General features: G+C 49.3%; 11 protein-coding genes across 11 annotated transcripts; 5 read left to right on the top strand and 6 right to left on the bottom strand.

Moving 5' to 3' along the window:
- Positions 1–303: 303 nt before the first annotated feature.
- N7519_006296 (pentatricopeptide repeat protein) lies at positions 304–2,883 on the bottom strand (the record flags this gene model as incomplete). The annotated part of the gene is made up of 1 exon (XM_057293072.1): positions 304–2,883. One exon carries the CDS (start codon positions 2,881–2,883, stop codon positions 304–306), a length of 2,580 nt encoding a protein of 859 aa, XP_057147883.1.
- Positions 2,884–3,048: 165 nt separating this feature from the next.
- On the top strand, positions 3,049–5,507 carry N7519_006297 (uncharacterized protein; the record flags this gene model as incomplete). The annotated part of the gene is made up of 8 exons (XM_057293073.1): positions 3,049–3,108; positions 3,167–3,379; positions 3,437–3,510; positions 3,563–3,797; positions 3,848–3,987; positions 4,040–4,313; positions 4,362–4,483; positions 4,532–5,507. 8 exons carry the CDS (start codon positions 3,049–3,051, stop codon positions 5,505–5,507), a joined length of 2,094 nt encoding a protein of 697 aa, XP_057147884.1.
- A 128-nt stretch (positions 5,508–5,635) lies between these two features.
- On the bottom strand, positions 5,636–6,532 carry N7519_006298 (uncharacterized protein; the record flags this gene model as incomplete). The annotated part of the gene is made up of 1 exon (XM_057293074.1): positions 5,636–6,532. The coding sequence occupies one exon, from the start codon at positions 6,530–6,532 to the stop codon at positions 5,636–5,638; it is 897 nt and encodes a 298-aa protein (XP_057147885.1).
- A 138-nt stretch (positions 6,533–6,670) lies between these two features.
- On the top strand, positions 6,671–9,776 carry N7519_006299 (snoRNA-binding rRNA-processing protein NOP14; the record flags this gene model as incomplete). The annotated part of the gene is made up of 3 exons (XM_057293075.1): positions 6,671–6,738; positions 7,028–7,286; positions 7,341–9,776. 3 exons carry the CDS (start codon positions 6,671–6,673, stop codon positions 9,774–9,776), a joined length of 2,763 nt encoding a protein of 920 aa, XP_057147886.1.
- A 215-nt stretch (positions 9,777–9,991) lies between these two features.
- On the bottom strand, positions 9,992–11,736 carry N7519_006300 (uncharacterized protein; the record flags this gene model as incomplete). Its single annotated transcript, XM_057293076.1, has 4 exons — positions 9,992–11,032; positions 11,107–11,346; positions 11,417–11,467; positions 11,524–11,736. 4 exons carry the CDS (start codon positions 11,734–11,736, stop codon positions 9,992–9,994), a joined length of 1,545 nt encoding a protein of 514 aa, XP_057147887.1.
- Positions 11,737–12,531: 795 nt separating this feature from the next.
- N7519_006301 (putative G-patch domain protein) lies at positions 12,532–13,678 on the top strand (the record flags this gene model as incomplete). Its single annotated transcript, XM_057293077.1, has 2 exons — positions 12,532–12,633; positions 12,707–13,678. 2 exons carry the CDS (start codon positions 12,532–12,534, stop codon positions 13,676–13,678), a joined length of 1,074 nt encoding a protein of 357 aa, XP_057147888.1.
- Positions 13,679–14,019: 341 nt separating this feature from the next.
- Positions 14,020–14,847, bottom strand: N7519_006302 (uncharacterized protein; the record flags this gene model as incomplete). The annotated part of the gene is made up of 1 exon (XM_057293078.1): positions 14,020–14,847. One exon carries the CDS (start codon positions 14,845–14,847, stop codon positions 14,020–14,022), a length of 828 nt encoding a protein of 275 aa, XP_057147889.1.
- Positions 14,848–15,474: 627 nt separating this feature from the next.
- Positions 15,475–16,223, bottom strand: N7519_006303 (uncharacterized protein; the record flags this gene model as incomplete). The annotated part of the gene is made up of 4 exons (XM_057293079.1): positions 15,475–15,525; positions 15,573–15,679; positions 15,745–16,020; positions 16,133–16,223. 4 exons carry the CDS (start codon positions 16,221–16,223, stop codon positions 15,475–15,477), a joined length of 525 nt encoding a protein of 174 aa, XP_057147890.1.
- A 306-nt stretch (positions 16,224–16,529) lies between these two features.
- On the bottom strand, positions 16,530–18,110 carry N7519_006304 (uncharacterized protein; the record flags this gene model as incomplete). The annotated part of the gene is made up of 1 exon (XM_057293080.1): positions 16,530–18,110. The coding sequence occupies one exon, from the start codon at positions 18,108–18,110 to the stop codon at positions 16,530–16,532; it is 1,581 nt and encodes a 526-aa protein (XP_057147891.1).
- A 1,091-nt stretch (positions 18,111–19,201) lies between these two features.
- On the top strand, positions 19,202–21,651 carry sip5 (Sip5p; the record flags this gene model as incomplete). Its single annotated transcript, XM_057293081.1, is given in 3 exon segments — positions 19,202–19,558; positions 19,616–21,146; positions 21,161–21,651. Coding segments are annotated over 3 exon segments (2,379 nt in total), but the record flags the coding sequence as incomplete, so codon positions are not given.
- A 1,094-nt stretch (positions 21,652–22,745) lies between these two features.
- Positions 22,746–24,549, top strand: N7519_006306 (MFS transporter; the record flags this gene model as incomplete). Its single annotated transcript, XM_057293082.1, has 4 exons — positions 22,746–22,818; positions 22,880–23,245; positions 23,304–23,360; positions 23,417–24,549. The coding sequence occupies 4 exons, from the start codon at positions 22,746–22,748 to the stop codon at positions 24,547–24,549; spliced, it is 1,629 nt and encodes a 542-aa protein (XP_057147893.1).
- Positions 24,550–24,792: the final 243 nt, after the last annotated feature.

Raw genomic sequence — 24,792 nt, forward strand, 5'->3', positions numbered from 1 at the left:
TATTATAGGGTGATTTGACCTTTTTCTATACATATTGCTCTAGTAGACACGCCACCTAGGTAGTGGAGGCTGGGAGCATGGCTAGTAGATAATGGGGATGATATCAAAAGAGGAAATACCAGAAATATGGTAGACCTACATCGATATAAGTACATTAAGTCTAAATACAAAGATAATATACATAGCCCTAGTGATTGGGGGGTGAAACAAACCGCAAAACCGACAAACGCCATGAAATTCCCCCCAATGCAATGGAGAAGCCAAAAATAACTGAGAGAGATGGTTAATGACTGACATGGTCAATCACAAAAGCTTGCTATCGTCTATCCCCAAGGGCGGCCCCAAGTCGATGTGTTCGGCCAACATCTCCTTCGCCGCTACCTCGAGTTTATTTTCGACTTGAACTGGATCCAAGGCATCTGCTCGGCTCATCACGATCCGTAGCAGACTAGTCATGATCTCCAGTTGGTACTGTTCCATCTCACGCGGATCCAGCTGTTCAAGACTCAATCCTTGCAATCGCAGGTTTTCAGCTTTGCGCTCACCCAACAGTTCCAGCAAACGGCTAACTTGGGCAATATTCTCTTTACTCCGTGGTGTCGAAGACAAGCGGCGCAGGCGTCGCTTGGGAGTGTCGGCCGGTACGCCAGCCAGTCGCGCAATTTGGAGAACTATCATGCGGGCGGTGGTCTCATCAGGCGCGAAGCCGAAGGCAGAATGCATGGAGTGTATGACGACCAATGTGCCGGAGACGTCTTTGGAAAGACAGAAACATCGGACAATCTGATCAAATAGAGCCCTAGGCATCTGCGCTTGGGTGGCTTTCTGGGCGCGAGGAGATAAATGGGAGTACCAGGACATCATGTTGGCATAGAGCTGACGTGCCGATGGAAAGCCCGCATCGAAAGCAGTACGTCCACGGTCGTATTGGAGCTTGGCACAGTCCCAGAGGCAGGCATATGTCTCCAGGTCGGGCCGGATGGCGGTAGACATTGTCTGGAACTTGGTCCAGAGTGCTTTCACGTCTTGCTTTCGGAGCTCTGCGTATAGAAGGTGGTTCATAAAGTAAGAGTTCGGCTTGATATGTGCATCCCCAAGACACTTGACCAAGTATTTGACCATGTCGTCGTCACCTCGGCGTGTGTAGTGAAGAAGAAGGATAGAAAAGGTCTCGATGCTCGCAGGCGGGACCTCTCTCTGCATAAACTGAGGCATGCGTACAGATTCTGTCTCCCCGTACTTGACCTGAAGTTGAGGGGAACTCTCGGCTGGTAGATATCGCCTCCATACAACATCGATACGCTTCTGGATCATGGCCCACCCAAGTCGCTCTGCCTTGTGGCGTGCACTCGTGTTCCCATCACGGAGCCAGCCCGCAATGATTCCATTCAAGTGCTTGCTATCAGGCTTCACACACCGCTCATACATAAGTTCAATGACCAGAGCAGCAGAGTCGACCTCGCCCATACCAATCAGTTTCTTCATCCAACTTGCATAGAAAAACCGATTCTGGAACTGACGAGGCAAAACCTTGAGCGCTGACAAAGAGACCTTGTTCACTTCATTTTCGTTGATGCTCGATGCATGAAGATTACCCGCCAGACCCAACGCGGCTTTGTACAAAGCAGTCGAGTCATTGGCCGGGTCTTTTCCCGTCACCATCATATCCTTGAAGATTGCAACTGCAGTATCCAATCGACCAGCCGTGAGAAGAGCAATGCTGATTTGATCATAGTCTTCCATGGTCATATCTGAGCCCAAGAAAGTCTTCAGCTGCAGATAAAGTGCCCAAGCCTTTACTTCAGCTTCCTTCCCAGGCAGCCTTCCCCATGCTGTGATGACAGGGATGAGTACGCGCGGCTGACGAGTTCGGTCGTTTGCCAGAAAAGCCAAAGCAATATCTTGAGCTCGTTGTGGGTTATTGTCTGCAGCAAATAAACGCACTCCGAGCTTCCAGTATTCTTCCAAATCCTCCTTCTTCTGGGACAGCTCAGCTTGATATGCCTCCCATTCCTCCAGTGCAAGGTTGGTGGAGCCACTTTCATGCAGAGATGTGATATAAAACAGGATTTGAGGCGTAGCCAGTTCTTGGCCGATAGATGTAGCGTCCTGGACCAAGATTTGCAAATGTTTTGAGCGTGTAGCCTGATCGGACTCTCCTATTGCCTGTGAATCCCATATTGTTTGGAGTGCCCTCTCCGGCATTATTGTCAAAAATCCTGGAATGGTCTGCTTGCATCGTCGGTACCACTTCCATAAGTCTTGTCGAGCCCGCTCGTCTGACATCTTTTCTTGGAGTCGTTGTAGGGAATTATTGAACTTTATAGCGTAGGGATGAGCCTCTGCCCCTGCACGTTTTGCTGCGGCAGATCGTCTGGCAGCTATTCTTCGCCGATTCTTGACATCATCCTCCCAGTTCTCTTCTTCCATCGCGAGGCCTTCAAACTCCTCTCGGAGCATATCATCAAGCTCTTTGTCGAAAACTTGATCCAGCCCAGGCTCGTCTGCAGGCTTAGGATTTTCCTCGTCAAATTTTCTCAGAGCTTCTAGAGCAATCTTCCGGTCCTCTTCTGGCAAACTCTTGATGAAAGGGCTGTTGGGGGCGAAAGGTCCCTCCTCCAAGACCTTTAACTCATCCTGAAGCTTCGCGAGCTCCTTTTCGACCTCATCTCGCTCCTCCTTATCTTCGGCTTCGGGGTCGATTTTGCGCCGTGTTTTGCTTTCGGGGGATTCTTGTTCGTAGAATGTGACTTTATCGTTCGGTCCGCCAAAATTAAGACGCCGCGGAGCTACGGCGGAGAAGGCCCGGCGTGGAGCGCGTGTCGATGGGCTGCGGGCCACATGCTGACACCATCGGGCTCCTTGAATAGCCTGGCGCAGCATGAAGTCTGAAGTCAATCGGTCATCGAAAACCAGATAAGTTGGAGAAGTGAAGAAGTTGAAGTTCGGAAGAGAACCAATTATCGCCTGATTGGGTTTAGCGCTTGTCGCGCTTCCGCCCTTGAAGTCATCCCCATTTGCGACAAGCAAGTCCTTTCGAGCAGCAGCATGGATGCTGATGGATTGAACGATGCCTTGGGCTTGTCAAATGACAAGTCCCAGAACTTGGTCTGTCTTGAGATCTAACATGATATTTTTGGGCTTACGCGCTAACAAATCATCCCAGGGTGCGTACATCTACCAACCGTCCAAACATGGAAAATCAGCAGGGGAGCGACCTTCGAAGCGACGCAAAGTCTCGTCTACCGCCGGTAGAGACGAGCAGTTTGACCGACAGCGCTTTGTGCCCCTTTTGAACGGAGACGAGAACGCCGAGTCCGTTCAATTGCGACATGATACATATCGGGAGCTCTGGTCGAAGCAAGAAAACAAGATTCAGGTCAGTCAGGCAAATTAATGGGTGGTCATATTGATACATTGCTTACCAGGTCTGAAGGATATCCTCGAGGATGTGGATGCTGGAGTTTTGACGGATGTGTTGTCCTTTGTCAGAGACACCTCACCTCAGACGTACGTCCCTATTCCGATCCGATCCACGAACATGCGTTAACTAGGACCTTAGATGTGATGGATGTATCCCTACGGCTTTAGTGACTGTTGGTTCAAATGTATCCTCGCTCAGCAGATTACTATCGCGGCTTAATGGTCAATTGATATCGACCGAAGAAGGCAGTGTTGTGGTTTTGGAATCAGGCGATGCGCCCAATTTGAAAACGACGTTGAAGAACATTATCCGAGCTGCCGTTACAAATACCGATGGCAATGATGGATATCAAAAGTTCCTCACAGATCGTGCTGTATGTGATCTAATCAAAAACATCCGATTATTGTACTAACTGTTCACCAGGGACCTCGACTCCTAGGTTACGATTTGGACCTTCTTCACGATTATGTACAGAGAAAGGGGACCAAGAAATTAGTCCTGGCTCTTCGAGATAGCGAGGCTTTTGACCCTGGTCTTTTGACCGATCTTTTGTCTCTATTTAAGTGCGATTGACATTCCAAACTTTGGTCGATCCCCTAACTGACCGTCTACTAGATCATGGCTTGACCGTATACCATTTACAGTCTTGCTGGGCATCTCTACCTCTGTAGAGCTGTTCGAAGGCAGACTGCCTCGCTCCTGTGTTGCTCTCCTTCGAGGCAAGCATTTCGAGGTCCAAGAAGCCGGCAACTGTGTCGACCGCATCTATGAGACTCTCCAGACTGACCCAGACACTAATCTTTGGCTGGGTCGCAACGTTACCAGCACTTTGTTTGAGAACACAAGTGACTATTTCCAAAGCCCGGAGGCTTTCAGTCGCATGGTTAAGGTGAGAACTGTCCCAGATACCTTTGACAGTATTCTAATTTATATGTAGTATGCATACATGTCTCATTTCTTCGCAAATCCTCTGGCAGTACTATTAGCCAAGCCAGATTCTACGGTTATCGCCCAAAACAAGCTCTGTGAGGCCGTCAGAAACCTGCCATCATTCCGAATGTAAGGGTCTCCGGTTCTGAAGGTATAACTCAACTAATATGGCTCAAGGTTCTGCGAGGATCTAGTCGAAGAAGGCTCCACCAAGCAAGTCAGAGATATGCTAGAGGATGACAAATATCTTATTCAAGAGACGCCCAAGTACCTGGAGGCAAACCAGCAAAGAATGCGAAACATGTTCCAGGCAGTCCGTGTCATACATGTCTGTCTTCAATACACGCAGAGCGCGAAAAAGGCTAATGTGTCAGACCTTTCTGTTCGCGCACTCTCTGGCGAACTGTCTGAGTCTCCTATTGTGGAAGAAATGATCGCCACGGCGAAGACTCTAGATTCTGACAAGCTTGATGAACTCCTCGTGCGCCTCGGGGCAATAATAACCAACCCAGAAGCCGATACGATTCAAGAAGATCTCAGGGCATTATTGGAAACGTGCTCGGAGTCCGGGCCACTACGCAGTGGATATAATATCAACAGCACCGTCACCAAAACCACTGTCGTCCAGCAGCGTATCCGGCTAAGCAAAGGCCAAGCTGATCTATCGGAACAAGCTGCGGAATATACCAACATCGTTGACCGACTGGTTGCTCTTTTGCAAGTGCATCTCACAGAAAGCCTTATCAACCCACAAGATCTGTTTCTACATGAAGCCTTCTTGTTTGATCTGCGAAACCCGTTAAAGGAAACATTCGCCCCTCGGCCGCGCTTTGCAATCGAACGCGCCCTGGCTACTCCCTTTGATTACCTGCTTTCCTCGTCGGATGTTACTACGGCGAAGGTCTCGGCCAAGCAACCTGCCACCTCGATTCTGTATCAGCTGTACCTTGATTCGGGTGCTCTGGTGAATGTTCATGATCTCTGGCAGGCTTTTTATGGTGTATTTGAGACTGAAGAGGCTGGTAGCTGTGATGACCGAGTCGTGATGTCTCTGTTCTATAGCGCTCTCTCGGAATTGAAGGCGTTTGGTGTGATCAAGAACAGCCGGAAGAAGACTGACCACTTGGCCAAATCAGCATGGATGGGGCTTTAGTTTTATATTGAGGTTCAAATAAATTCGTGACATATCATATTTCTGGCGTGGGGTATCATTGACATAAAAATACAGTAGCTAGCGTTGCAGACAAGTTGAAGATCGTAAAGAGCATGAACTCACCGCGATCAATCAATAGGTCGTTGGATTATGTCGTCATTTCCAATTGGCCGTCCACCGTCGCTCAAAACCATAGCTTCTCTCCTACGTCGGCGAAGTGCCTGCTCTTCGGGACTCCCCTCCTGAAGTCTACGTGAAGGAGTTCGTCCAAAAGATCCACCCGCCTCATCCGCATCTACCATCCACACATCGCTGTCCCCGTCGTCCTCATCGTCATGGTCATTTTCTTCGATCATGCTGCCCATCAGCCCATGTTTCCGCAGCTGCTTGATCCCATCCGGGTGCGAGGAAAGCGAGCTGAAAATTGAGCTCATGACTACGTCATCCGACCACCATGTTTTCATGAGGATCACCACGTCCCGCCGGCGAGAAGGCTCGGCTATTGCACATGGGAATGGATACCTGCAGAGCCATCGGCTGATGATCCCCGCTTCCAATGCGCCTGGTATGTTCTCTGGCAACAAGACATTCAGAATATTCAGAGCCTTCTTCTCTCCCATTGGCCGTGTCTTGGGCAAAATGGGCGAATTAGTCGTAGATGTCTTCTCCACGTGTTCTTCTAGTAGGTTGCAAAGGCAGTTTATGATGGCGGTAAAGGTGGGTACGTCGGCGAGTCGAGAGCAAATCGAGGTTCGAGTGACTGCAGAATAGTATGAACATCCATGTACTGTGAAAATAAAGCGGGTTTGTAGCATACGGGCTCGGTTGGAAACCAAAAAGTTCAATGCATTCAGAGCTCGCCGCTGTTGAACTTTGTTCCTGGATGCAAGTTCCTCCAATAGCAAGTCACGGGTATCTCCCTTGGTAGAACGTTCCGAAATGATGCGCAGGGCCCTGGAGGAATTAGCTGACGCACAGACTGGTTCGAGATGATATTGTTTTAGCGTACGCAGCTCGAAGGTCATGGCTTGTGCTTTGAGAAAGCTTCAAGAGAGTGTCTAACTTGAGGGCTATAGGATTAGTTAGTACAGTATCATATTGGACACAGATATCTGCGCGCCTTCTTCTGTTCCCTCGCTAATGATCTTGTCTTCCTTCTCGACATGTTTGATTTCTGTCAGGTCGACGACTTGACGGAGGTCTGTGGCGATACCGCGTATGGCAAAGAACAGTGAGACGCCTAAATAAGTTAATCATCTGACTGATCTAGCTTCCTTAGGAAAAAGCGACCATACCTAGGCACAGCCATAGCACACCATCCCCGGAAAAGGGAGCCATAGTGGTTGTGGGAGTTGGAGAGATGCGGAGAACACAATCGGCAGAATCTTGATCGGCGCGGCCGCGGAGGCGGTGTACTTGATTTTTTTGAGAATAATCACGACGCAGAAAAAAATAACTCCCACTCTCGAATTCAAAGCCAGCCACACAAAATGCCGCCTTCTCAGCTAAAGCAGCTGAAGGCTTCCCCTCCGTGAAAATGGGGTTCTTGGTCCTCAGAAGTCCAAGAAAGAAAAACGACAAAATGCGAAGACCGGAGTCGGTGCGAAGAATCGCAACCAGCGCGAGATCGCTTTGCAAGCCATTCGAGATCGGTTCAACCCTTTCGAGATCAAAACGATAAACAAGTCAAACAAGTTCGATGTCACGACTAGAGATGGTAATACGACCGCTGGAGGTGGCGCTCGCCCAGGTGTTACTAAATCACTGGGTGAAGAAAGAGTAGGTTTATCTGCTTTCCTCAAGTATTACGATTATAAAGCTGACTTTAATTAGCGACGCGCCACTCTTCTGAAAGAAATGAACAGCCGGAACAAGGTTGGTGGACTTGTCGATCGCCGGTTCGGTGAGAATGATCCCACCATGACACCCGAGGAACGGGCCGCCGAAAGATTTGCGAGAGAGAGCCAGAGAAAGATGCGGAAGGAGTCCATGTTCAACCTCGAGGATGATGATGATGAGATGCAGCTTACTCACATGGGTCAATCTTTGTCGTTCGATGGACCAAACCAAGACGACTTTGAGGCCGGAGACTTGGAGGATGCGGAATCCGACGAGGAAACGTCACGGAAACGGAAGCGAATCGCCGATGACGATGAGAATCAGGATCAGGATCAGGAGGACTTCATCGACTACGGAGACGAAGAACAGCCAGGGCGCAAAAAGACCAAGGCCGAGGTCATGAAAGAAGTCATTGCCAAGTCTAAGTTCTACAAAGCGGAACGGCAACAGGCCAAAGATGATGATGAAGACCTACGCGAAGAATTGGACAAGGAACTTCCTGATCTTTTCGAGGCTCTGCGAGGCATTAAGCCTTCAGCCAAGCCAGCCAAACCCGAGGCACCGAAGCAGGATTTCTCAGAAATGAACCCAGAGCGTGCTGCCATGCTTGAAGAGTCGCAAAACAGCAAGGATCCAGAAAAGGAATACGATCAACGCCTCAGGCAGATGACATTCGATCAGCGATCAAAACCCACAGATCGCACGAAGACCGAAGAGGAGAAGGCGGAGGAAGAGGCTGAACGGCTCAAGAAACTTGAGAACGATCGCCTTCGACGAATGCGTGGAGAGCAACTCACTGACGATGAGGAGGACAATATGGATGAGGACAAGATTCTCGATGATGACGAGTCGGAAATTGATGATGCTACGCATTTCGGTCTTCCAGCTTACCCTACTGAACCACGCCCCGAGCTCGGCGTTGAAGATGAAGATGATTTCATCATTGACGAAGATCTTGTCGAGACAAATTCAAATGCCAGCCTCGACATGGGCGACAGTGACATGGAAGAGGAGGAAGATTCGTCGAGCGATGAGTCTGACGGACCAGATGGTGAGGACGAGCTCATCAACGGAATGACGCTACCGGCAGAGGATTCCGCTGCCGCTTCGACTGTTGCTGAGGTTAGCAAAGAAGCGAACGGAAAGCTCGCATTCACCTATCCTTGTCCAAAGGACCACGAAAGCTTCCTGAGTATCACAAAGAACGTGGCTGTCGAAGAGATCCCGACAGTCATCCAACGCATTCGAGCATTGCATCATCCCCGGCTTAAGCCTGGCAACAAGGACAAGCTTGGCCGATTTGCTGAAATCCTCGTTGAACATGTTTCTTACATGGGTAACAAGACAGAGCAGCCTCCATTTGCCATTCTGGAGAATATCATTCGTCACATCCATTCTTTGGCTAAGACCCATCCTTTGAATGTGACAATCGCGTGTCGAGCTCAACTTCGTGAGATTGGCAAGGAACGCCCACTCAATCTGCTGCCGGGTGACCTCATCTTGCTTACCGGTCTCTCGACCTTCTTCCCCACATCAGATCACTTCCATACCACAGCCACACCCGCTCATCTCTGCCTGGCGCGGTACCTGGGCCAGTGCACCACCACCTCGCTAGCGGACCTTGCAAGTGGTACATTCGCCGCAAGTCTTTGCCTCCAATATCAACAGGCCTCGAAGAGATATATGCCCGAGTTTGTCAATTACACTCTAAATGCTCTTTGCAATCTTGCACCTACGGAGCCGACTGCGAAGTTTGGAGCCTTCCCCTACAGAAAGTCCCAGGAATCTCTTCAGCTCGTGCCCTCCAGGAAGGTCACACCTCGCAAGCTGCAATTCCGCGATGTAACCACCTCTCCTTCTGATCCTCAGGCACAGGAGGAGCTGAAGATCTCCCTCCTCACCACTCTCGTGTCTCTCCTTGGTTCCGCTTCCGATATTTGGGCCGAGAAATCTGCTTTCACCGAGATTTTCACCCCGGTCCGCGCCGTTCTGCAGTACCTCCGCCAATCCCTCAAGGCCAAGGTATATGCAGCAGCCCAGGAGCCCATCCAGAGCACCCTGGATAAGATCGATTCCCACCTCGCACAGGCTCGTCTCGTTCGTCGCCCGTTGTTCCTGCACGACCACAAACCCCTAGCCATCAAGACAGCCATTCCGAAGTTCGAGGAGAACTTCAACCCAGACAAGCACTACGATCCAGACCGCGAGCGTGCCGAGTCCAACCGCCTCAAGAAGGAGTTCAAGCGCGAGCGCAAGGGCGCCATGCGCGAGCTGCGCAAGGATGCCAGCTTCGTTGCCCGCGAGCAGCTGCGCGAGAAGAAGGAGCGCGACGCCGAGTACGAGAAGAAGTACAAGCGTCTTGTTGCGGAGATTCAGAGCCAGGAAGGCCGTGCTGCCAACGAGTACGAGCGGGCGCGTGGCAGGCGGTAATCTTGCATCCCAACTTCTGTTCCACGTCTTTTTTTCATATATCACACTCGGTTGTGCGTCCTGTTGGACTGGTATATACATCATTGTTTATCTGGCGTAAGGCTGGTAATAAAAAGTCAAGTTCATCGAGATATCCGAGGGAGTGGATTAATCCAAAGTAGAGCAAGGATATTCAGTTTCATTTGCTTCCAAGAGATATGTACGTATACTATATACTACTGCTTCAAATCAATACCGATGCTAGTCAAGTATTCACATCGGCTTCTCTGTCCCTGTGGCACCGTCTCCATCTTGGTCTGGTTGGTCCGAATGAAGATCCGCTGGTATCCATCACCACCTTGACCCCAAGTCTGCCATTTCAGACTGGAAGGAAGACGTTTGGTGTTCGGGTCCAGAGACGTAATGAAGCTTGTCCAGTAACCCTGCATCACGGGCACGATGCCTGCGTTGGTGGTGTAGTACGAAGCTGGAGCTTTCTTGTTAGTATTGGTCGGACCCCAGATCGCATTCACTTCGACGGTGTGTGGTGTGCCCACTCCTGAGCTCTCGTCGGCGGGGTCCTGAACTGCGTAGTGGTAGTTCCAGCTTGGGACACCTGCCGCTGCGTAAATAGAAGACAAGTCAATTCCGGGACAGATGTAGCGCATTTCACCGTACGCCGTGCTTGCCGGCCGCCAGTAGGACCCAGCACCAGGGAATTCCTTCGTCTGGTCTGGAGTAAGATATATACTGTTGATCCTGTCAAGATGGTCCCGTGTTATTGCTGGAAATTGGTTCTGGATGAACGTGTCTGCCTCGTCGACACTAGAGGTGCTCTTGGGAACGAATTTCGTGCCTTCGTTGGTATCATCGCCAAATATCACTGGTACCTTGATGAATTTGCCTTCTTGGAAGAGGCGGTAGGTGTAGTCTGGCACCAGGTCCTCGTCAACTGTGGGACCATACAGGTATAACGGCTTCCCTTTTGCTCCTGGGTGGGGTCTGTTGACGTTCTTCTGTTGCAAAGCATTGACATCGAGGTTGCGCAGACATGCCAGGGTATTTTGACTACTGTCACATGCAGTCGCAGTTACCAGTGCGTCGTATGCGAATTGACTTTCGGTGACGTTGAGCATCTGCGCAAAGCTCTGTGACTCTGCAGCTGCTGCAACAAACAGACCTTCATCTTTACCACCGTATGCGGAGAGCATGAGAGTCACCGAGGCAGCACCTGCACTACTACCACCAATAACAACATGTTTGGGATCTCCACCAAACTAGAAACAGTGTCAAAACGAGATACCAAACGAAGCCAGGAGAAAAACGAGGAATAATTGGCGACTTGACCTACTTTGCTGATATGCTCCTGAACCCACTTCAGGGCCTTGCGTTGGTCTTTCAGACCATTGTTCAGACTGGCTCCTTTTTCAATCTCTTCTCCGGCAAGGAATCCGTAAGGTCCAACCCGATAGTTGAAAGTGACCACCACCATATTGTTTCCGGATGCCTTGATCAACCCAGTGCCGTCATAGTTGGCATTTGAATTGGCAGCAAAGCCTCCTCCTTGGATCCAAAAGAAGACAGGCAGTTTCTTTGAACCTTTTGCTGCAGCTGCGGGGGGCATATATATCAAGGAATAGACAGTCCTCTGAAGTTCCTACTGGGACTGCCCGGCCTTCACTTCCTGCTGTGGGGATGCATATACTTCCATGCTAGCAATGAATGGTCAGTAGCCACCTTTGGATAATTCAAGATAATAGATGCATACCTCAGTTGCTTGCTGTATTCCCTCGACAGACAAAGGATCCTGCGGGGCAGCAAATCGCAGATCTCCTACAGGAGGAGCAGCAAACCGCATGCCAAGCCACTGTGTGACTCCGGTGGATAGGGTATGACCCTCATAGCGAGCATAGCCCAGGTCTACCACTGTAGAAGCGGATGCTAGGGATAGCAAAAAGCAGATATACAAGAAAATAGCCATAGTGACCGACGATCTGATTGTGAACCGGTCGATGCCATGGCTTATAAAGGGCCCCGCGGACACAAAAGAAAAGCCGACCCTTGACCATCGAAGTCACGGTGACAACGCACAGAACTCAGCTACTGGAGGGTAATACGAGGACAAAGCCCTTGCGCCACTGTTGCTTCATTGAGATATGCATATAGACGCTTGCGGGGACCTATCACACGTGCAGCAAGGAATCTGTACGGGGAAGAACAGCGTCCATAGAAAATATTATGGGTGTATCTAGCGGTCAGCAGACTACTCGGCCTCAGAAGTAGGTATTAGGAAGGGAAATCCATTAGGTGCCCAAGTGCTCCTAGAAAGTGCCACTATGTAGTCATCTACACTTTGTACTCAATTTTTGTAAGATAAGACATTGAAAGACATCTGAAACCATCCAGTCTCAACGTCTTAAACAAAGACAGAGGGGTTGTGCTCTGCATATACAACAGGGTAGATACCAAGTTTCTTTGTTTCTATTAAAGGGTTTAATCCAATATTCTACTGTTATAGAACAGGCCAAAGATGTATTCTGTACTCTATACCAAATAATATCAAATAATATACAGATTAATAGATTAATAGTGTACAACATACCTAGGTAGTATATAATAGAGCCTCATCCTGGGATTAATTAAATGGGTGAGCCCCACTGTTCCCCGCAAAATCCCAAAGCGGTGTCTTTGTCCGCCTGCGGGTCTCTCTCTCTCTCTACTCTCTCTCTCTCTTTTTCTTTACTAGACCATACACTGATGCTTGGCAACCGAAACAATGGCCTCAGAAGATGAAGAAGACGACTACATGAATATGGTCATTGAGGAGCCCACCCAAAAGGAGACCTTCACACAAAAAAAGCGCCGGGAACTACGAGAGGTACCGTATCCTCCACATTCTAACATATCTGTCTCCGGCTGAATTCCAACTAACATTCTTTTTCCATATGCAGGCCGAAGCCCGAGGCCGAGTCCCATCCAAAGCCGAACGCGCCGCTCGGGAAGCCGCCCGCCGAGAGGAAGCCTTGGCCAGAAGCACTCTCAACCCCAATAACAAAGGATTCCAAATGATGGCAAAGCTTGGGTTCAAACCCGGTGATGTGCTTGGCAAACCTGCTACACCCAGCGATTCTGACACTACCAACACCGACTCTTCCCTAAAGGCGCGCGCTGAGCCGCTGAACTTAACCTTGAAGAAAAACCGTGGTGGAATCGGGTTGGACACGGAAAAGAAGCGCAAGCTCCGTGAGGAAGCAGAAGAAGCAGCAAAGAGAATAAAACATGAGGAGGGGACTTACCGGGATCGCGTTCGTGAAGAGCGCGAGTTGAGACGCATCGAAGCGCAGGTGCGCGCTGCGCAGAAAGTTGCAGAGAGGCTGGATGCGGAATTGGAGAGTGGGGCAACCGCCGAAGAGAAAGAACAAGGAACAGGGTCCTCGGCCGAATCCAACAAAGAAGGTGACTCCGCAGATCCTGGTCAACCACGCGACGGACCCGACGCAGCGACAAAGAAGAAGCCAATCAAGCCCACGTCCCAAATCAACGTACTCTACCGCGGTCTTATCCGTGAGCGCGAACGGAACGACAGTGACCGCCAGGCACGCCATGCTCTCCAATCCTCACTCCCTTCATCATTTTTCCCTAAAGCACGGCTACCAGAGTACGATGATCCGACTATGGACCGGGAAGATAAAAAGGCGCTTAGTAGTGAACTGGATCCGAATACCTCCACACTGGAGATAGAGCTGGAAGAGGATGACGAGGAGCTTGATGCCTTCAATGCGCTAGAGCCAGCTGAGCGGTTACACAAGCTGGTTCTCTTTCTGCGGGAGACATATCGGTATTGTTTCTGGTGTAAATATGCCTACGAAACCGATCTTGAGCTGGAAGGGTGCCCTGGCCTGACCGAGGAGGATCATGATTGAACCGTTTGTATGATATGGGAATAGTCTTGGCCCAGCAATCAGCTGACGATTTCTTACGAATTTGTATCTCTACGAAAGGCACGAAAGAAAAAGAAAAGAAGAAAAAGAAAACAATAACATGCAGCTCCGGTCCTCCTGGCTAAACCATAATATACAGGTCCCTTGGTATCATAAAAAAAGGTATACAAAATACAGATAAGAAGGGCAAAAAAGGAAAATGTAACTAACAGCCTTAACAGGAACTTTACTCCCTGCGCAAGAGATCATGCAAATATATGTCGAGATCATTCATGCCCATCACAACCATATCAACACCTTAAATCGAAAAGGATATCAACAAATCAAGCGACAATTCGATCAACCAGCTCCTCGACCGAACGATTCTTGCATTTCTGCAGGGTCTGGTAGCACGACTCGCAGATGCGCAGACAGCAGAACACACAGCGGTGCCGAATCTCAATGTCGAATTTCTGACAGGTCATGCACGGCATTGGACACCACGTATTCTGCGCCACGGGCATGGCGCGGTGCTGCTGGTAGCATGTGAGGTGGATCTCGTTCAACTTCGGCGCCACGGGTTCAACATCCGGAGGGACAAAGGGTGAGGGGGCCAGCTCCTCGCGTGGCTGTTCTGGCACTGCTGGCGGTTCAGCGCTTTCTGGGGTCGGGATGAACCCTTCCAATTGGGGGGAGTTGGCCTCGTCGGCTGGAGCTGGATCCTGGACTATGGTCGGGACTTGGGGCGGGACTTGGGGCGGGGAAGAGGGTGTCATTGGAGTTGGCTGTTGCAGCGGATGGAAATCGGGCTGTGATTTCTTGGTTCGCATGCCTGTCGTCCGAGGGGGAGACTCCGTTGGGACGGGGACCCGTTGAATTGGGCGTCGTTCTGGGACTTCATTTTGGGGGATCGGAAGGAAGTATGGGTTGTCCGATGAGGCTGGAATGTCCACTTTCGGGGGAAGTGGGAGTTCCTTGTCCGGTGGAGGGGCCGGCTTTGGTGGTGGAGGGGCAGGGAAGGCTGCCGGTTTAGGCGAGGTTGACTCGTCGGATGGCACCGAATCGGACGATTTCTTTAGGGAGAATTGCGATTTCGTTGCTGAAGACTTCAGTGCTGTAAGAGATGGCACACGAAGGCCGCGAGGGCGCTTCTCTGAGTCGAAGATGGCCATATTCCTATATATCTGAATATCCAAAATGAATATTAAAAAAAAAAAGAAGGGAGACAAGTAATTTAAGGAGAAAAGAATGAGAAGAGATGGAAAAAATTAAGAGATCGAATAAAATTTGGCGCTGAATCCACTCAATAAATTGTTAGCCGATCCAGTCATTTGCAGATAAGAAGGTAATCCCATATTAGAAGGACTAAAAGGACTAAAAGGAGGAGGACTATCCTATTATATCCTATTAAACCGCATTCCCCAAATTGATCGGATCTATTGGTTGACGATCAATCTGGTCGGTTTCAGATAGTGGGGATGGGATCGGTAAATAATAGATCTATCGACTTATAAGATTATAAGTTCAGGGGTAATATCATCCAGATGTCTGTTAGAACCGAATACGGAGTACAGAGTACAGAGTACTATATTTTACATATATGTACTCCGTACTCGTACAGACTACTACATTCTTACTGATATCATATCGATCGTCCTATTCCCGCATCCATCAGTCTCAAATTCCCAATGTCATCCCTACATATGCACGTTAATTAAAGTTACATGTCGAATCTCCGATATTTCAGATCTCTCATTATTTTCAAAATCATTTCAAAATCATTTCATATCATTTTATATTTAGCGATCGGCTTCAGCAACGGGTATATACGACCTGCGTTCTCGTGCAGCCTAAATCAGTTAGTCTTGCCCAGGCATTGGCATTGGCATTGGCTTACCTCGACATATCGCTCAATCCATGGCTTACACGCTGCCCAAACCAGCAGTCCACATGTAGCAAAAATAAAGATAAACACCACCGTCTGGTCTTTCCGTGAATCTCGCTCTATCCCAGACCCGTCAGCACATCTGTTATAACATCCAATCCAGGTTCCTATTAGCTCCACTTACGGAAGCAAGTCGTGTACACATCTTCCTCCTTGGCGCCTTTGCATGTCGGTAACTCGTAGTCGAGACAGAACTTGCGATTGCAATCATTGCAATTCAGGGATCGGTATTTCTCAGCTCGTTTACTGTATTCATCGGTATGCTCAAGCTCGGAGCTGAGAAAGCGGCGCTCATCAAAGCGGACGTGGTCGATGCCGGAGGAGGTTTCGGACTTGGAGGGATTGAGGGGGATGATCGTACTATTAGAGAAACAGGTGCATTTGCAGAAGGAGGTTGGCGCTGTAGGAATTGAGTATTAGTATCACACAAAATATTGACGCGATGGGAGGTAGCATTTCCATCTCCCCTGTGGCGCTTTAAGAGGCATCGGAGAAAAGAGGCTAGCACTTACTGGATGCTGCTACCAACGATGTGAGAGACAAAGATGCGAAGAGAAGCAGCAGCAGCTGTATGCTACGCTGTGAGGACCAGGTAGAAAACATCCTGGGCACGCAGTGGACGATGCGACAAGTCCTGGTTTGGCTTGGGTTTAATGACGATGGATGCGGGTCACATGACTACGTACGCAATCCAACAAAGCCCAAGGAGCGAAAGATGCCTGGAGGGTTCTGATATTTATGCTTTTTAAATTTGTGTTTCTTCGAAGGCAGTGGGTTTAAATTACATGGTATTTGTGTCGTCGGAAGGCTACTGGCAGCCTCGTTTTATGTATAAGCACCACATCAGACCTCGGGAGTCTATATTGTAAACACACATCGCTCAACCTCCCCGAAGACTGGGTCTCGAATTTATGACTTCCCCTTGATCCCCTTCTTCCGGCTGTCTCTCTGTCTCTGTTCCTTGGCAGCATCACGTCGCCTCTTCTTCCAGGCTCGATTGTTGTCACCGCGATTCTCCCAGAACCACTTTGCGAATTCGGTTTCCTCCATGCTGGCCCCGGCTTCACCGCGAGCTTTCTTCACAGGGCTGTCGATCGAAACGTCCTCATCCGAGTCCTCACTCTCGTTCCACGTCATGTGGCGGGTGGCCGCACTAGTGTCGGGGGTGGGAGCTGCGCTGCGCTGACCTCGATGTTGCAGGTCATTCTTCGTGAAGGGTGTGAAGGGTGTCTGCGGCTCAGCCAATTGAGGCTCGTCCTCGGATTCAATGTCATTACCAAAGAAGCTGAATCCAGTCTCGGCTTCGGGAGCTGGCTGGTTATCGGATGCTGTCGGGGCCCGTTTGAAAAGAGCTTCAAGAGGGTGGACTTCCTTGGCAGATGAATCTTGTTCCACCTCTTGCGTAGCCTCGGTAGGCATCTCAACCGATTCTGACCGGCTCGGTGCATCAGTATCGGTGCCGTTAGCCTCTGTAGGCTTGGTGGTCTCTTCTTGGGACTGCGGCTTGACATCCTCCTCGTCAGAAGACGATGAATCTTCAGGGTCCTCGCCCGCCTTCTCCTCCACCTCACTCTCCGAGTCACTGCTCTCGTCTGAAGACGAGCCACTCGATGAGGTATAATCTTCAGACTCGGAAGATTCCTCTGGAGTCTTTTCTTTGCGTGAACGCTTTTTCATATCTTTGGCGGCCGATTTGGCAGCTCGGCGCTTCTCCTTGGCCCCGGGAATCTGACCAGGCCGATAATTATCCTTCGAGATCTTCTCACTGGCGGGTTCTCTCACATTTCCGGCAGCATCTACCCAACCTTTTCCATCCTCAAATGTAGCCGTAGGTGCTGCGCTTTCCTCCGCGGTGCGCAGGAAGCTTGGATGGGCCACCGTTTTCTCAAATTCATGGATGACATTATCCTTAGACTTCTTCTTCTTCTTTGCTTTCTTATCATCGGAAGCTGTGTCGGAAGCTCGGTTGGGTGGGATCGTTGCTCGGAACAGGCATTCGGATTTGTCGGTGTACTTGGACTTGGGTTGCAATTTCTCCTCCTTGCTCTTCTTCTCTTTCTTCTCTGACTTTCGTCTTTCCTGCTTGGCGTCACCGGACTCGGTCCAGCCTCGTTTCACTTTGCGGTCTGCAGGAAGCTCAAAGCCTTCTACTACACCGTCCTCGGGCGCTTGCTTCTTGGACTTCTTGGACTTCTTCTTGGCACTAGAGGGCGCTTCAGGCACCACATCCTCTTCCTCCCGGTGTCTCTTTTGAGGGCGGGCCGCTTCCACTTTGAACTTCTTGCCCTTGAGGATCGAGCCGTTCAACTTCTTCTTGATCTTCTCCGCTTCCATGTTTGGCAGAGTCACGTATCCGTAGTTATTCTCTGGGAAGGTGGTAATCTCGTGGAAAGATATGTCTGTGGCCAAGTTGCGAATAGATGCTGGTAGCACAGACGGAAGGATATCCTGGGTGAAAGGCGTGATATGCAGTCTGGTCGTTTCAGTCATTGCCAGAGGATTCTTGGTAGGAGTGAGAATGAGTAGGGCTATCACTAATGCATGACCTGTGAGGATGTCAAGGTTTTCAAAATAAAATTTGAGAAGATTCCCAAGCTTCAACACTCGATCTTTTTTTTCTTTGGCAAAAATAATGTATCTTTGATTTTATGCCACCGCCTTTTCACGTATGGATGTCTATTGGCTGAGAAGGTTCCGAGGTTGATCAAAATGTTGGCCTTAATTCTTGGCCTGAATTGGCCTGAATTGCCTGAATTGTGTCTACCCAAAGTTCAGTAACTAATAACTATTGTACATGTACCTAATGACTTCATCTCCCTACAGTGCATTAAGTTAATATTTTTGAGATCTGCAGGTAAAAGTAATATCCTATGATGTATACATTGATCAAAGTAGAGAGTATAATCTGCCCATGACTTGACAATGACGATGGATCAACTGATGATGGGGACAAAGCTTGTTATTTACATACGTAAACCTGTTTATATCCGATATTCATACTGTAGATGTGGTATATATACATATGCTGTATGTTGTTGTGTTAAGAACTAAGAATATATAGTAATTCACTTAGTCTAGGCCTTTTATGAGATACCTAGGTAAAACAGCCATACTTACCTAGACACCTAAAGGGTCTTCTTTTTTTGTCAAGAAAAGGAAAAGAAAAAATATCAAAAATATCAAAATATCAAAAATTACATCCGCCACATCCGATATTTCTTTTCTATTTGAATCTGTAAACATTCTTTGATATCTTTTGGGCTGGGGTTATGTAGAAATTCCTCACCGATCTCACTTCCCCAGTTACTCCGGACAGATCACAAACCCCCCCCCGCTCTGAAAGTTACTCCTCTTACCTCCACTCTTCTCTCCATCTTAATCTTCCCAACTTTCTTACTCCCCCATTTCATTTACCCTTTCTAACTGTCCACCCCCAAATACATCCCCCCCCTTGGGGGCCCTTTCCGCCATATCCGGGAGTTATCACCGTGACTTGTCGGAACTGTGCATTAACATCATATCATCCATTTCCTTTTCCTTTCACTGCATCCATCTCCAAGCTCTAATATGGGAACTCCCAGACCAAGGAGTCACGCTCCACAGCCCCGTCAAGCCGTCGAAGTCATCAATTATCCCCGGGCGCTTCCGACGCCTCAAGTCGGCCATATCAAGGTTCTCGATCAGCAAGAGGCAGTAGGCCTGATCTTTCGATCCTTGGAATCGGCAGCAGTCATGATCGAGACGTGGCCACATTGGAACATCGGCGGGAGACAAAACAAGAGCGCGAGGCCCGTCGCTTGGAGAAGGAACGGGTGGCTCGGCTCAAAGAGAGGGAGCGCAGCATGAAGGAGGAGCACGTCGATGGAGGCTATCTCGTAACACAGGGTGTGTATGTGGGGACAGAAGACTACAATAAGGCAGTGGTGCGCCAACTGATGGTAGGTTTGCCTAGAATCGCCCTCGATACGAATTAGCCAAGGCTGACAGCGGGCTAGATTGAACGCCGACTGGCTCCCTTCTGGAGAGGTCTTAATGATTTCTCAGAGTCGTGGGCTGAGCATCAGATTATGGCGGCTGCACGAGGCATGCCCATTCCCCCGCCCGATGAGATCCCGCCCGAGTTAGAGTACAAGTTATCCAAGATCCCAGACACAGCCTCGGCCGATCCGACAAATATCCAGCATCTGACAGTGCCGATCACATCCAGATCGCAATCTTATAATTCAGATGCTTCGCAATCCTCCAACCCCCCTCAATCATTACCTTCCGCATCTCCGATCGCATCTGGGACATCCACGTCCCCTCTTTTCCGAACAAGAGCGAAGACCTTGGCTGCTTTGACTACCTCCAAGCATAGCTCACAAACAGATCTAACGCCCCGGGAATTGCAGCTCCCCAAGGACCCGTTTGTCAACGGACAGCCGATCGAAGTCAATTTGTACAAAGACGCAAGCGAATGTCCTATCTGTTTCCTCTATTATCCGCCTTACCTAAACCGTACCCGGTGCTGCGATCAACCCATTTGCTCTGAATGCTTCGTACAGATCAAGCGCCCGGAGCCTCATCCCCCAGAGCATGGAGAGCCTGACGCGAATGCTCCTTCAGCGGAGGGAGAGCAGGCTGAGTCGACCGAATCACAATTGGTCTCGGAGCCCTCGGCATGCCCCTTCTGTGTTCAGCCAGAGTTCGGAGTCACCTATTCACCGCCCTCGTTCCGTCGCGGCTTGACTTATGCTACAGACCCCAGCGCCCGACTTTCACCTAACTTCACTTCCCCTGTATCCTCCACCTCCTCCTTATCATCTGGCACTGCAGCCGTGCCAGGCCGTCGCCGTGCAACCTCACTATCCGCCACTGATCCCACAGTGGTAACAACGGACAGGATTCGACCGGACTGGGCCACCAAATTATCGAATGCACGAGCCCACGCGGCACGTCGATCTGCGGCAGCCACTGCCCTTCACACTGCGGCGTATTTGATCAACCCCGGTGCATCTGGGAGTGACTCGCGTGGGTTTGGCATCGGACGGCGCGGAATGCGAAGAGCTACGGGTGGAGAAGGGTATAGCGGCCGGACCGCTTCACCCGCCCTCAATGCATTGGCTTTCTTGACGGAGCGATCGGGTACTGATCGGACACCTCGAGCAACTGGACAAGATACCGATTCTGCTTCTGCCGAAGAAGGAGCTGGTAACCCAGCTGCCGCTCGATCGAGTTCGAGGCGCAATCGAATTGACGATCTTGAGGAAATGATGATGATGGAAGCTATCCGGCTAAGCTTGGCCAGCGAAGATGAGCGCCTCAGACGGGAAGAGAAAGAGGCAAGAAAGGAGGCCAAAAAGAGGGAGAAGGAGAAGGAGAAAGAGGCCAAGAAGGCGGATAAAGTCGCTCGCAAAACTGGCCTGTACAGCAATAATGCTAGTGCCTCCGCTTTGGATGTCCTTGGCGAGTCCAGTTTAGGTAGGGGGAATAGTAGCTCATCCTCTGTCATAGGTGAAGGTGTCAATGGTGAAGAAATCGCTGCTGGTAGCAAAGGCAAGGGGGGTTGACCGTGCATTGCCATCGACCGCAGAAGAAACGAACCCCCCCTACGCTTCTTGATCCAGCAAGCCAGCCGGCGGATCAGTCCGAGCAGTCACGACAATCTCACCTAAGACAGGTCTCTGCCTCTTCATCGTTCTCCTCTGTCATGGAAACCAACCCGGAGGATGGCGCAGGCGGCCCTGCTGCTGGACAGGGCAACACCAACTCTCTTGAGCCAATGTTCAATTTCCGCAGTCTAGCTGCTGTGATTGGAGATGAGGAGAAAGTGGATGACCCTGCGGAACACGTTGAGGATACCTCCAACAAGCCACAGACAGAGGGCTCTTCAAGTGCCACTCCGTCGGTCCACCAGCCTTTCACGGAGGCGAACCCTGCATCGACGCCCATCGTTGAGTCTCGTGATCACTCCGGGACCCTTCCCAAGGAACTTGAAACTCGCTCTGTCGAGATTACCAGTTCCCCGATGCATCCAGAAGCTACTTCATGAAACCCTTGGGCTTTGTTTCTTCTTGTTTCTTTCTTTTCTCCCCCCGTTTGGCTTTCTTTGTTTGTATCTAAATACAAACCCGGACCGCATGGCATGTGGATTAGCCGGCGCAGGGATGGGTCACCGGTGAAGGTATCTCTGCTTATCTTTTTTTTATGCTCATTGTTTTTCCCTTTTCTTACACTGGGTCTTCCATATCATCATTTCTTACTTTCTGGTCAAGGATAGAAATTCTTTTGTGTTTAGCATTCAGATCGGTGAATAGTGAGATTTCTGCTTCAACAATTAAATAAGGACAACTATGAGAACTATGTACATAAATATAACCTTGAGTAGTCGTAGTCTAGTAATCTGATTATATTCAATTCTTCTACAATGTATTTTGCATCTATGAAGTGCATATGCGGCTGATCTGCGGGTCCAACTCAAATGATTACCTGGCCTGTGATTGGACAATGATGTTTTAAGAAAGCAGAGTGGGGAATCTTGGAAGGCTTTATTGTTTATTTCAGGTTATCGGCTTATATTTATGATATGATTATTATATGCTCTGTCATATGATGTGATATTAAATTTCACAGCTAATCTTATTGAAATGTCCTTGGAATATTCTAGACTATTACCCTGATACATTACGTATCGCCACAAGTTCGCCACCTAAAGACATTTTTTATGACGGGGAAGAGGTACAAACGTACATGTATTTACGAGACCTTCAAATTTAAGTGGCACACATATGTAGGACATATTTACATGTATTTACACGGATATGAAGTACGTATCAATAATCCTAAAATTTATTGAGTTTACATGTATTGTTCTAGGTACTGGGTCAGGGTCAGACTTTGTCCGTTCTCGGCTGAAAATCTTTTTCCAAGGTTCTTCCTTCTGACCTCTCAACCACACCCTTGTTCCACCTTGATCAGTTTATTTTCTCAATAGAAATCGACAGTCTCGAGATAAGAAAAGAGAAAAGAAAAAGAAAACCAAATCTGCTGCTCCGCTCCTTAGATACGGGCAGTGCAGTGGATAACAAGATCAGCTCGACTTGCCGGGGTGGATTGCCGTAAGATCTTAGCTGCTTCTGAAGAACTATGGCATTGACACCACAGACAAGATCACATTCGTCGCCCGACAGCTTTCCCACAGCACAGCTTTTCCTACTAGGTATGTCATGTCCTGGCCCCGGGGGTTTTTGTATTTGGCAATGACTAACACAACGAAACAGCAATATGCCGGGTTGCAGAGCCTATCGCCTTGACTTCTATCTTCCCATACTCGTGGGTGATGGTAAAGGACTTCCACATGGATGATGGCAATAATGCCTCCTTCTATGCTGGAATTCTGATTTCCGCATTCTCGCTCGCAGAGGCTCTGACCGGTATGTTCTGGGGTGCTTTTTCGGACCGCGTGGGCCGGAAGCCTATCCTTATATCTGGCTGCGTCGGCACTATGGCCTCTTTGATCCTGGTGGGGATTGCTCCGAACTTCTGGGTCGCGCTAGCCGGTCGAGCTCTTGGAGGAGCCCTGAATGGGAACATTGGAGTAATTCAGACAATGGTTGGTGAACTTGTTAAGCGACCTGAACATGAACGTAAGTCTATCACTATCCTAGCATATATAGCAGAGTTGAGGATTAATGTTGTATGCAGCTCGAGCATATGCGGTCATGCCTTTTGTTTGGTCAATTGGAACGATTATCGGTCCAGGTATGTATTGTTCTTCCCATACTGGAAATTCTACTGCGAATGCTAATTACATTCAGCGATTGGGGGCTTGCTAGCAAAGCCTACTGAAGGGTTTCCCTCCCTGTTCCCAGCCGATGGCCTCTTCGGGAAATTCCCTTACCTTTTGCCCAACCTTGTTTGCTGTGTCTTACTTCTCCTTAGCATTATCGGTAGCTGGCTGTTCCTGCAGGAGACTCACCCAGACATGCAACCTGGCGAGACCCATGACCATCTCGACCAGACAGTTGAGCAGCCGCTCCTGGTCACATCTGGCGCAACTGCCAATGCCGGTGTGGACCTACGGGCGGAGTCTTATGGGACCTTTAATCGGGTTCACCTGCATAATGATGAGAGTTGGAATGTGCAAGCCGATGGATCCTCGCCCACGTGGAAGAAATTACCAAAGCCCAAAACTTTCACCTGGCGGGTCACCATGCTTGTAGTTGCGTTGGCTATCTTTACTTATCACTCGATGACATATGACCATCTATTGCCAATCTTCTTACAGGATAAGGACCCCCGAGGGTCGTCACATTCGCACCATTCGCCCTTTGACATCCCGGGCGGGGTTGGTCTTTCAACTCGAACTGTGGGTGTGATCATGTCCACCGATGGCATCATCGCCCTTGTGATCCAAAGCATCATTTTCCCCGTGCTGGCACATTATTTGGGAATCTGGCGGCTCTTTGTCATCGTTACGGTGCTCCATCCAATCGCATACTTCATGGTTCCCTTCCTGGTCTTTTTGCCACGCCAACTCATCTATGTCGGTATTTATGCTTGTTTAATCGTCCGCAATATCCTGTCCATTATTGACTATCCTATCCTCTTGATTCTCATCAAGCAAGCTAGCCCCGCAGACTCCGTCATGGGCAAAATCAATGGCCTCGCTGCTTCTGCTGGGGCTGCATCTCGAACTCTTGCTCCTCCGATTGCTGGCTTGCTTTACAGCTCTGGGGCTGAGATTGGCTGCACTGCTATTGCCTGGTGGGGAAGTAGTCTTGTTGCATTGGTCGGCGCTTTACAGCTGTGGTTCATCCAGCGCGACAAACGTTCATCAGCAACTGTGGAGCCTGCAGCTGTTTGTCATTATGTTGCTCTTCCAGAGCAGCCACATGACGACATTGTCCATATCATCGTCAATGGCGATGATGCGCGCACAGAGCGGTAAGAGTGTCGGATTAGGAGACAAAGGTGAAATTGGGGGGCTCTTTTTTACTGGAGTCCTAAACTTATAGAACTCATAGAAATCATAGAACCATATATTTCAGATCAACAAAGGCATTGTCTAGGGAATTGTCCTGTCTTATGTTACACATCATCCAAGTAGGAATCATGTTCTTTGTACAGATTCCATAGTCTGTTAAAATTGGAATCCTTCTAGCTATAACACCCATAAAATCATAAGCTAAAT

Source organism: Penicillium mononematosum (genome assembly GCF_028829835.1).
Source record: "Penicillium mononematosum strain IBT 11891 chromosome Unknown utg000003l:1.0-8172316.0:1.0-8177699.0, whole genome shotgun sequence".
Lineage (NCBI taxonomy): Eukaryota > Fungi > Ascomycota > Eurotiomycetes > Eurotiales > Aspergillaceae > Penicillium > Penicillium mononematosum.